The 13026-nt window shown below is 38.1% G+C and overlaps 1 protein-coding gene across 2 annotated transcripts in view; it reads right to left on the reverse strand.

Moving 5' to 3' along the window:
• Nucleotides 1-13026, reverse strand: part of LOC129771686 (heparan sulfate glucosamine 3-O-sulfotransferase 1) — an 87119-nt gene that overhangs the window by 26503 nt on the left and 47590 nt on the right. For both annotated transcript variants that reach the window (XM_055775599.1, XM_055775600.1), the window contains 5 exons: nucleotides 10088-10265; nucleotides 9731-9859; nucleotides 9409-9624; nucleotides 8827-8990; nucleotides 3132-3325 (listed from right to left, as the gene is read on the reverse strand). In XM_055775599.1, the coding sequence (XP_055631574.1) occupies nucleotides 3132-3325; nucleotides 8827-8990; nucleotides 9409-9624; nucleotides 9731-9859; nucleotides 10088-10265 (881 nt within the window). The remainder of the gene's footprint in view (nucleotides 1-3131; nucleotides 3326-8826; nucleotides 8991-9408; nucleotides 9625-9730; nucleotides 9860-10087; nucleotides 10266-13026) is intronic.

A 13026-nucleotide genomic window follows, 5' to 3' on the forward strand; every position in this document is an offset into this window, starting at 1 on the left:
TTTTTTAAATAAAACAAAAACAGTTTTGGATATCAACGAAATTCTTTATTTATGTGAAAGTACATTTGTTGCCATTATGTATGGAGCTCGATTTCTTTTGCATGGCCACCAAAGGCACGCTTGCAGAAGTCCAGACGTTGAACCCAATTTTCGACGGTTTTCAAGCATAAATCGGCCGATACTGCTGCAATTTCACGTTCGATATTCGTACAAAGGTCATCAATCGTCCTTGGCTTGTTGGCATAGACCACAGACTTGACGTAGCCCCACAGGAAATAGCCAAATCGCACGACCGAGGCGGCCAATTTACTGGGCCATTACGTGAGATAACACGCTCACCAAATTTGGCAAAATTCGCCACAACGTCGTCACAGAAATGCCAACGCTTGAGAACGACGTGTGAGAGAATGATTTGGGTCTTCCTCAATTGATATGCTAGCGGCAGCAATATTCTCGACACTACGGGCACTCCTTTGTCTCACTCGCACGGGAATATTTTGTACTGTGCCTGTGGATTCAAATTGTTCTACTAGACGCTCAATTGTTGATCTGGCAGGACGATTATGACGACCATAAATTGGACGTAGCGCTCTTAAAGTTGAAGCCATTGACTCCGAATTTCGGTAGTAAATTTTAATAATCTCGACTTGTTGTGTATCTTTCCATTATGAAATGACAAACTTTACTGAAGAGAAATGTCAAGAGCAGGGCTCGACATAGTCATAGCCAACTGGGGATAGTCGGCTGACTAACCGACTGACTGTATCTATAGTCAGTCGATAAATGACTTTTGACTATTCACGCAGTTTCTCCGCCAAAACGACTGAACAGTCAGTCGGGCGTTTAGTCGCTATCTCCCTCTACCGACTCGACTATATCATTCCATTCTTCCCAGTCAAATTGTCTTTAGAGGCGAATGAACTGAAAAGTTTAAAGTCTCTTTAATCCAACATCATCATCATCAAATTGTCCTCATTGCATTTGGAAGTGACTTCCCCCAAAACGAATTCGTTCCTCTCTCTCTCCCATGCACGTTTGCATGCATCGATGTTTGAGTTCACAAACGCTACAGGTGAGCTAGATTTTTTTGTAGCGTACACGAAAACTACTCACACGTATAAAATAGCGTGCAGTGTGTGTGCGCTATTTTGCACGCTTAACTAATACTAAGGACCTTTACAGCATACTCGATAACTGTCTAAGTTCGTTGGTTTGAGTTCACGATGGGTAGAAATGGGGTCCATTGATGGGGTAACTACTTTTTTGCATCAGGAATCAAATTTCGTTCCTCTTTATATGGACGTGCGTACGCGGGTACAAAATTAGTATCAGGGGGAAATGGAAATGTGGATTGAAGTCAGTTGAATGAAGAGGCAGATTTGTATTCATTAGTCGAGTCAGTTAAAATAACCACTGACTGGACTAGTTCACCAGTCATCCTCACTAGTCAGCGCTAGTCGATTCATTTTCTAGTCAATCATTTTTTGTTGGCGGCGACTGCCGAAGCAGTTCTAGTCGAAGCGAAGCTACTGGGAGTAGAGTCGGTCTTCATTTTTCACCTTCGAAGATTTCGGGCCCTGGTCAAGAGAGCGGAAAAAAAGTATGGCGTCGTTTGCTGTCCCTATCGGTCTAATTTTGTAGCGTCCCTATTGAAATACCCGTTACATGGCGTTGATAGTCGAAGCATAAAAGAGGTTAACTGTTCGGAGGCAGCTTATGTTGATAAAAGCGATGTTGCTATAATTGAAACACAATTGTTCTATTCTGGACACTTTCGATGGGACAATCGGTGCATGCAGAGCGAAGAGCAGGTACAACAAGAAAAATCTCGACAATGTTCATAAGATTCGATGCGTCGAGTAAAGCATCGATGCGAAATCCTTCCTCTGAACGAGAATAAGTCATAAGTCATAGCGAAAAACCAATCTCAATGCGATTACTTTCATTCTTTGTTCCCGAAACAGAGTCGGCAACAAACGATACAAACACATTGGTTAATTCAAATTCTCTTATTAATGACTATCGATACAACTTTTCTTATTGTGCACAATTGGGTGCCGTGCACAAATTACGTAACCCTAAAATACTGATTTTGAACCTGGTCCCTCCTTCAGGTAAGGTAGATATATAAGTTAGTCAAGTTAGATTTTTTCCTGTGCATCAATTGTTGGGTTGGGGAATAAGTTCATAGCGTTTCCATATGTTTTTTTTATTTTACTACGATTTGTTTACTGTTTGGCAAAGAGTAAGTATTCATTCGCTAGAATTCTTTCTGCTCAGCAAAACTATGTTAATTATATTTTCGAGTTATTTATTTTTTTATTAGTTCTGAGACTTATAAATGGAATACCCAGGAGTCAAATATCAACATTTTCGAAACCTGCTCTTTGCTTTTCATCGAAGTCAAAAAGCTGCCGAAGTAGTTCGGGACAGGTCTACAGCTCGGAAATGGTTTGCAAAGTTCAAATGTGGCGACATTGACGTCGATGACACGCCCCTTCTGAACGGTCGCCAAAGCAGTCGTGAATTGGTGGAAAAAAAAATAACTGCGGCGAATATTTAATTGATTAACTTATTGATATATTTTTTGTTTAAGTAAAAGCTACGCTACGAACTTATTTCCCAACCTAATACAAGCCGCATGTTTCTTAGAAATGCCTCACAGCTGGCACGGTGGTGTCTAGGCGCATTTCATCCCATATTTTTACTAAACGCCTCTTGTAACTACTGTCTTCTGGTACTTCTTGGCATAGGCAATATATATCTCCATGCAGAAAAATGAAAGGGATTGGAATCAGCTGAAGAACTCTTTGGATGAAATTAAATCTGAAAAATAATCCTTTTTTGGATTATTTTGGTGAAGAGTTTTGTTGAAAGCGGTATGGTTGATTCTTGTAGAGTGGTTTGACCATGGAAACTACGTTGGTCACATTGGAAATTGGTCACGTTGGAAACGTTAGCTGATTTTTTAAAAACAATTTGATAACCAGTTCTCTTTTCGTGTTCACGAAATCTCAAGCGCACAAACGAATGAATTATCAATATGGACTTACACAAAATAATATTTTCTTGTATTGATCTCATGCTATAAGATATGAATTCATTTTAAGCAAGTATCTAACATCGCTTACCTAAAAAATCTTCGATTCGCCGAAGCTGAGATACTGGATCCTCTATCAGCAGGTCACCGTTGACGACGAGCAATTGCTCTCTCGGGAAGACTTCCAACCACCTGTGCACGTAGACGTGATACTGTGATATTGCCAACGGTCGGTACGATTCGTTAATGGTACCATTCGGTAAAATTGCGAGCTCTTCGAATGACCTGGGAAGCCGTGTGGACACACGAAATATGCAAAAATAAGAAAATATAAAATTAATTAGAGAAGATTCTCGCTCTTTTTGTTTCAGAAATGAAATGAGGTTCAATGAAATATAAATTATTCCCTCCGGTATTGTGATTCATCAGAAGATAACATCTTAAGCAATATTTATTCTGAGAGTATGCCTGGTTGAGTTTCATCAATCAATTCGGAATCCGAATTTCGGACGATTGTGTTATTCAGGATAACTGATTCATATTGTGCATCCGTGGCCGAGCGGTTAGCGTCTCACATTATCATGCCGGGTGTTCGGGTTCGTCACGCGTATTCAAGAGCTTGCCCATCGAAATACATTCAAGGCGTGATATTTGGCTTAAGATATCTCAACTAACTATTAATAAATGACGCTAGTTAATGCATACGTTTAGACGGCTAAAATTCCGCAGGGAACGTGAGAGATATTCAAGAAGAAGAAGAGGTTCATTCAAATTAATTTAGAAAACTCGCCACATATACATTTTTATCATTTCTATCAATGATTATTAATAGAAGGTATTTTCAAAACTTTTTCTCTTATTCAAATCAATAAATTGGCGAGATTATAAGGGGAGGGCGGCCCTAACAAGATACCCTCAATTGCAACGGCAACTCATTACATAAAATTCTTGTTTTATGGCGACTTAGGCATTGAAATGTTTAGTATAACTCTTTATCTAAGTTTTCTACTGGTCGATAGGGTTCATGAGTGTTGAAAAAGTAGAAAACAGAGAACAAATCGGAAGTCCCTTTTCTCGACACCTTCAAAAATGGTGGTCCTAAACCAATATTTCGCGAGAATAATAAGAGACAAGGTGTAACGTTCCTGATCATCAAATCAATGACGTATAATTGGTCGGAGTTCAATCAGGGAAGACCTAGTGACAAAACTAAAAATTTCGGGTTGATTACATTAGATAAAGCATTTTGCAAGCTACATACCACATTATTAGATTTGAAAAATCGTGCGTAAAGCAGGAACAACAGATCGAAATTGTTTTGAATGATCAACGAAAACCCCTTATAGCACTGAACTTTCTCTTGAAATCATAGAAATGTCACATAGTCTGATCTGACTTAACATCGACCAATTATTGTTCATAATCAACAGGTATCCTTTATAGTAATGGATCAGGTCCCGGTTAAGGAAATATGAGCCACGAGTCAAGATTATGCCGTCAATTTAACTGTCATCGCCAAACTAGTCGGTGAAATCAAGACGGCTATATAATTAGACATTCCATGCCAAACCGATATAGTTTTTCACATAACATATCTCGAAACCAGGGAGGCGTTTTTTTTTCGTTTTCGAGTTATGATTTTTCAAAGTTAATCTTTTTTTTTCCACTACGAAAAATCATAACTTTTGATCTACTGGACCGATTCAGATAATCGACATATCAAATCAGAGCCAATAAGCTAGTCTTGTTTGAAAAAATGTTACTCTCTGAACAAAAATGGATTTTGCCTTCGTAATTATTGATTATATTTGGTTTTTATAGCTTACATCGTTTCGGGACCAATGATTTTTTTATATTTTTTATGGAAAGCTGAGCACTTTTCACATAACATATCTCGAAACCAGGGAGGCGTTTTTTCGTTTTTACGTTATGATTTTTCAAAGTTAACATATTTTCAGTTTTCGTTCAATATTTCTATGCGCTGCTGGGCTGCCATACAAATGAAACACAATTTTCTACATTACTCGAGAATTAATCAAGCAAATGCAACTAAATTAGACATCTGGAGGTTTTAGGGTGCAATAAATGTTTTTACGGTAGTTAGATACTCCTTCCCCCTCTCTTAGGGGGGGGGGGTCTGCCATACAAATGAAACACAAATTTCTGCATTACTCGAGAATTAATCAAGCAAACGAATCCAAATTCGGCATGTGGAGGTTTTAGAGTACAATAAATGTTTCTATGGTGGTTAGACACTCCACCTCCCTCTCTAAGGAGGAGGGGTGGCTGCCATACAAATGAAACACAAATTTCAGTATAACTCGAGAATTAATCAAGCAAACGAACCCAAATTCGGCGTGTGGACGTTTTAGGGTGCAATCATGTTTCTATGCTGGATAGACACTCCTCCCCCTCTCTAAGGGGGTGAAATACAAATTTCAACATAACTCGAGAATAAATCAAGCAAACGAACACAAATTTCGCATGTGGAGGTTTTAGGGTGCAATAAATGTTTCTATGCTGGATAGACACTCCTCCCCCTCTCTAAGGGGGTGAAATACAAATTTCAACATAACTCGAGAATAAATCAAGCAAACGAACACAAATTTCGCATGTGGAGGTTTTAGGGTGCAATAAATGTTTCTATGCTGGATAGACACTCCTCCCCCTCTCTAAGGGAGTGAAATACAAATTTCAGCATAACTCAAGAACTAATCAAGCAAACGAACCCAAATTCGGCGTGTGGACGTTTTAGGGTGCAGTGCATGTTTCTATGCTGGATAGACACTCCCCCCCTCCCTAAGGGGGTGAAAACCAAATTTCAGTATAACTCCAGGATTAATCAAGCAAACGAACCCAAATTTGGCATGTGGAGGTTTTAGGGTGCAATAAATTTTTCTATGATGGATAGACACTCCTCCTCCTTTCTAAGAGGGGGGCTGACATGCAAATGAAACATAAATTTCAACATAACGCGAGAATTAATCAAGCAAACGAATCTAAAATCGGCATGGAGGTTTTAGGGTGCAATAAATGCTTCTATGGTGAATGGACACTCCTCCTCCCTCTCTAAGGGGTGAACAGAACCAAATTTGGCATGTGGAGGAATTGGGGGGCAGGAATTGTTTCTATGGTAGTTTGACAATCCTCCCCTCTCTCTCTGAAGGGAAGAGTGGCTGAATAACTCGAGAACTAATCAAGCGAATGGAATGAAACTTGGCATAAAAAGTTTTTGGTGATTGATAAATGTTTCTATGGTAGTTTGACACTCCTCTCCCTTCCATCAGGCGGGATGCAAACTGCAAACTGCATACTCGAGAATCAATGAATAATAATAACATAAGGTGCAATAAATGTTTCTATAATGGTTTGATATCGCATAACTCGAGAACCAATCAAGCAAACGGATCCAAATTTGGCATGTGGAGGTTTTAGAGGGCACGAAATGTTTCTATGGTAGTTTGACACTCCTCTCCCCCTTCTAAGGGGAAGGGGGCTGCCATTCAAATGAAACACAAACTTCTGCATAACTCAAGAATCAATTGGGATGTGAGGGTTTTTGGGTATGAGAAATGTTTCTATGATAGTATGACACCCCTTCCTCCTCTGTAAAAGAGAGGGGGTCCCATAAAAATAATGCAAATATTCCAACCAAACATGACAATTGAAAAATTTCGGAAAACTCTAAAGGAAAATGAGAAAATTCGAAAAAATCAATTCGCATGCGTTCTACAATTACATATTGACAAGCGTTGTTAGTCCAGTAACGAAATTGATCTTTGTTCGAAAGTGGAAATGGATTTTAATGTGATGAAACGCACTCCTATATTTTCTTCTATCTATATCAATAAAAATGGATCGCCGAATGTGTTGATAAGAGCAAAACTCGAGGAAGGAATTGATCGATTTAGCGCTGTCCTCATTCTATCATATTTTCTGTATCAAACATTTATTGTAACGGAGAAACATGTTATTTGCAAGTGATTGAAAAATCTTGAACGAGAATTGTGTCTGAAAATAATCTGATGTTATAATGACGAGTTTTGGTAGAAGTCCTAGGAAATTTATATTAAAAGTAAATTGTAAAGATTCAATTAGAAGATGAATCAATAAACAGTTCTGCGATTGGACCCATGATCATAAGTGAGAAAACGTGAATGTTTGTGGAGGTATTGAAAACAAACAAAAAATTTGGGCGGGACGAAGTTTGCCAGCTACTTCCAATATAAATTCACGCTCCCGTATAAGCTTGGACAGCTAGCTCCGATTCCGAGACCGGATGAGGTGGGACAGAAAACAGTCCCAAAATGATAAGGTAAGCAGGCACCGATTTATTCATCTCGAATATCGTGTTGATCTATGAATTTGTCATGGCTGCTAAACATCAGCTTATTCCGTTTGGTATGCCGAGTGGTTTGCTCGTCACATAAGGACACTCCAGTACCTTTTGCACCTAATGAAATATAACGACAGGAACTACTGCATTGAACCAATGAGTAGTTACTTTTGTATAAATCAACAACAATTTATAACAACTGATCAGCAACCTCTCAGCTAAATGCCATATGGTTTGAAAACGAACAACAATAATTGAACAATAAAATTATCCCGCCTCTGTTTTTGTTCGAATTTGTATGAAAAAGTCGAAAGTTCTTTCGAAGTCACTTCCGTATGAACATATGGTTTCGACTTGGGTAGATGACTGATTTTTCAAGTTGATAAACATTACGTTCGTATTATATTACATTACATTAAGCTCAAATACTATGAATTTTTTTCAAACGACTTCGATTTTTTGCACAAATTATATTACGTAACTTAAGGGGGAGTTTTTTTTAAATCGTTCATTTGTACAACCTCAGGCTTTATGGTTTAAAACGGCAGGAGGGTCGCTCTTGCACATAGCTTCTACTGACTCTGTCTCTGTTTCCCGTTTTAAAAGCAGCCCTAATTTGGGGACCCGCCACGGTCTATCACATTCTAACTATTCATTCCCATTTCATGGGCATCTTCCTTTCATGTGCATATGAAGTATAGTTGTTGCACAAGTCTAACGTACAGAACAGATGTACTCCAAAGCGATTCGAAAGTCTTTCAGAGTCCTGATTTATTCATAACCCTTCACTTAACAACTACCGAACATTTGATTCCTGAGGATCTTTCGACCGATAGTGTTTTCAGTTTACGTCCGATAGAACGATTTGTCATCATACGATGTACATGAATGTGTGAAATAAGAGTACAGAAGAACCCCGATTATCCGCGAGGGGATGATATACGCCTTACCAAAATTTGTCAATAAGTGGTAGGCTCATGCTATTTTGTTTTGATCATGGCTTTCACATTATCTGACCACTGGTGTACATAACTTTACAGAAGGACAGTTTAATGATTCCCATATTGATAGTACAATGTTTCCATGCTGAAATTTCAGACCTCATTTTAAGTCCTTTTTGCGTTAACCGCGATTTTCGTTATTCACGGTGAACTTACCAGACTATTCCGCGGATAATCGGGGTTCTGCTGTAGTTTGAATCCACTAGCGGGCTCCCTCCTGTGTTGATCCCCTTAGAGAACAAAAACAGATTCTTATTCAATAGAAAAAAAACCAAGACTTTTTCAAGTTCAGTAGTTATGCAATGCATTCCCAAAATGTTTAAATTCATAACGTACTCCTTTGTACAAAAGCAGTGCTATGTAGAGGTATTGTTATTGATGTTGTTCAAAATATTTAGCGTAGGGAATAATTTTCCGAAATCTTCCAAAAACCAACAATTTCAATTCACCTGGATAACGGCGATGTGGAAGATAAAGTTTGCTGTTGGGGCAAAGATGCGGTGGCTGCATGGCTTCGTAGCTGAGTATAATCCGATATCGCCCTTGTTACTGGCTCTCTCACAATCAACAACAACTTCACCGCAACATTCATAGCACGAACTCGCTCAGGAACCTGATGAATAAAAACCCGAAAAAAAAACTGTGTAAGAAAACAGATGATGGAGTCGCTTCGTGATTTGTTCATTAGTAGCAGTGTTCGTAATTATATTAGTTTTTTTTCTTGTGATGTTGCGGTTTTTACTGGTTAATACGTTAATACCAAGATTACATCTAGAATCGCAGGGAAGAAATTTGCATCTCTACAAACATTTAGTCTACAAATATTGCAACAAATATTCATAAATAACGGTAAATTGATATACTTATGAAAAATCTTTTATCATATTTCACTCTTCACGTTGAAATTGGTAACCAGCTACATTCCAAATTGATGTTGTTCGTTCATTTCACTAGTTTCAATTAATTAATCGATAATGGCTCGCGTAAGAGAAAAAAAACGCGAAATGAACTAGTTCGTTGCCGATATTTACCTCTGGCATCACAAAGTAACTTGGACTTTTCTCGATAGTAATCTGGCCGCGAAACGAATATGGCATCTTCTTCCGGTACCACTCCAATCCCTTGAGATAATTTTCGTCTCGATCAAAGAAATGAATCTCTCCTGCAGCCTTCTGAATCCGTGGGTGCAGATACAACATCTCCAGCAGCGCACGAGTGCCACATTTCCGCACTCCAATTATCAAACACTGCATGCGGTTATGTTATAGTCGTCCAAAAAGGGAAAGAAACAAAAAAATTTTTTTTCGATATAAGTTCAATGCTCAGCAATAAATTCAACTGCCAATAAATTACTTGTGGAAGTCTTCTGCTAGTCCTGGGGAAAAATATCGGATTGTTTGCCACCGTATGATTAAGCACCGGAGGGTTCGGAATGTTATTCGTTAGTATAGCTATTTTATTTTCGGATATTGCCGTGGCAGCCTGCGAAGGGAGAAAAGAAACGTATAAAATGCTAGAAACATCACATTCAAGAGTTTCTCATACTGCTATCGGTCTCAAATGCTTCCGTATTAGCTTTCTTTTTGCTGTACGTTTGAGAGCGAACACAGACAATAGTTGGAACACTAAGGGGATTAAAAAACATTTCCCCCAGTAACATCTGAAAATATATGAGAGAAAAGTCGAAGAAAAACCATTATTTAGACTCACCTGAATACTGTACACTGCACTATCGTACAATATATGGAAGGTAAGGAAAAGCGAAACCAACATAACAGTGATGAAGAAAACCGCTAACTTAGGTCGGGAAATGCCTACAACGAGGACGCACTCTGGGTGGGACGTGTCTAATGGCCCGATGGGCCTCATGGTCGGCTGGGATAACCATCTGAAAAAGAAACACAGGAAACATTGAAAATCCTTAGTGTAAGTTCAAACTAATTAACACTTCGGAGTTTTGGTGAATATTTACATTTACAGCCATTCCATGCCAAACCGATATAGTGCTTCTCAGAATTTCGTGAAAAGTGATAGTTTTGTTTCTTATCACAAAAAATTAGACCCGTATTTTTTTATTTTTTGTTAGGGTGAACATTTCGGTTTTGAGGTGGTCCGAATAACCAGCTTTTTCCTATTTTTTCATAACTTTTCAACTACTGGACCGATTTAGGTGATCGTTAAATTAAACTAAAGCCAATTACTTGAAATTACTCTTACTCTTTTTTGAAAAAATACTACACTTGCAAAAAAATTGGATTTTGCTCTCGTGATCATTGATTGTATTTGATTTTTATAGTTGACATGGTCTCGAGACCAAGGGCGCTATATTTTTTAAATATTTTTTCGTGAAAGCTGAGATTTTTTTACATAACATATCGGGAAATTAGATATGTGTTTTTTTCATTTTAAAGTTATGATTCCTCAAAGTCAACATGTTTTCAGTCTCCGTACAATATTCCTATGTGACTAGACTATATTTATGCGACTAGAATCCAATTTTCGCAAGTATACTATAAAGACTAAAGTAAAAAGTAAAAGACTACTTCATTGATTTCGATTCAACATGTGAATTATCTGAATCGGATTAATAGTTCAAATATTACGAATTTTTGAAAAAAGTCGTGATTTTTTGAAAAAATTCAAAGTGAACCATCGGAAAAAATTGGAAAATCATAACTCAAAAACTAAAAACAAACACATCTTTAATTTTCGGATATGTTATGTGAAAAATCCTCAAGAATCCTTCGAGATAAAATCCTTTCAAGAATGAATATAAAAAATATGGCGCCCTTGGTCCCGAGACCATCAAAATTATTAAAAAAACAAATACGAAGAGTAAATTCATATTTTTTTAAAGTTTAGTATTTTTTCAAAAAAGCTGATTGACTTTAGATTGGTATATCAATCATCTGAATCGGTCGGAAGTTCAAAAGTCATGAATTTTTGGAAAAAATGAGAAAGAACTGACTTTTTAAATGGTCACCCCAACGAAAAAATAAAATAACGACTACTTTTCACGAAATTCTGAGAATCACGAATCTTTCGGATGAATAACAGGTGCTTATTAGTTGCGATTTTTACCGATCACGATTCAAATTTCGAAACGGTCCTTTCTAATTATCACAATGTAATTTTATTTATTTATTTATTTATTTATTTATTTATTTATTTATTTATTTAATTATTTATTTATTTATTTATTTATTTATTTATTTATTTATTTATTTATTTATTTATTTATTTATTTATTTATTTATTTATCACCGTCTTCGTCCTAGACGTACAGACTGAATAATGGTTAGTAATCTATACAATATTCTTTATCTTAATTTTAAATGTGTTTTTGGACATATTCAGATCAAATTCGTCACTGATTTTATTAAACGCACGAAGACACGAGTCGAACGGATTGTTGTAGCCGTAGTTGGTTCTATGACGGGGAAGTGCCAACAGAGACGAACTTCGGAAACGTCGAGGTGGAACATAGAACGAGATTTGTTCCAGAAGTTCAGAACAGTCAATATTGCCTCGTAGCAAGTCGAAGACGAATAAGCGTTGCATATTGACCCTCCTGCTGGATAAGGTCTCCATGTCGATCAGTTGGCAACGGTCGGAATATGGAGGAAGATCGATAGGATCATTCCATGGAAGTTGACGTAGTGCAAACCGTATGAACTTCCTCTGTATGCGTTCAATACTGATTATGTGCGATGTGTAGTATGGGCACCAGACAGTAGCAGCATACTCCAGTATACTGCGCACCAAAGAACAGTAGATCGACTTCAAAGCGTGTATATCGGTGAAATCGGAGGCGTGCCGGCGGATAAATCCAAGAGTAGCAAAAGCTTTAGCGGTCGTGATTCCTACGTGTTCGTTGAACCTGAGTTGGGCGTCAACGGTCACTCCTAAATCACAGATAGATTTGACCCGGTCAAGTGAGTCCGCGTCCATAAAATATTCGTGATAAGCAACGTTGTAACGGCGACCGAAGGATATGATCTTGCACTTCTTACTATTGACCTGCATGCCGTTATCGCCACACCATGTCAGCACTTTGTTTATATCTTCTTGCAAGGCGACATGATCCTGGGGCGAGGTGATGCACCGATAAAATTTCAAATCGTCGGCAAAAGAAAGCTTAGAAGAAGAGAGCAGTGAAGACAGGTCATTGACAAAGAGGTTGAAGATCAGAGGGCCAAGGACGCTACCCTGAGGTACGCCAGACGTGATACTGAATGGTCTAGATTTTGTATAATTAAACATTACGTACGCGGAACGATCCGTCAAGTACGACCATAACCACTCCATAAACCAATCGGGAAAGCCCATGTGCTTCATTTTGTTGATAACAGTAATATGCGGAACAGTGTCGAATGCTTTCGAGAAATCAATGTACACCGAATCTACTTGTCGTCTGAGCTCTATTTCACGAGATAGAGCGGTGACGTAACACATGAGGTTAGTCGTGGTACTCCGATGTTTCATGAAGCCATGCTGGCTATCGGAGACGATCGAAGATGACACGTTGTACAACACCTTGTGTACTAACTTTTCGAAGACCTTGCTCAAACAACTCAGTATTGATATTCCACGATAATTGCTGACATAAACGCAGTTTCCGGATTTATGGATCGGAACAATACAGGCAC

The sequence above is a fragment of the Toxorhynchites rutilus genome, chromosome 2 (genome assembly GCF_029784135.1).
Source record: "Toxorhynchites rutilus septentrionalis strain SRP chromosome 2, ASM2978413v1, whole genome shotgun sequence".
Classification (NCBI taxonomy): domain Eukaryota; kingdom Metazoa; phylum Arthropoda; class Insecta; order Diptera; family Culicidae; genus Toxorhynchites; species Toxorhynchites rutilus.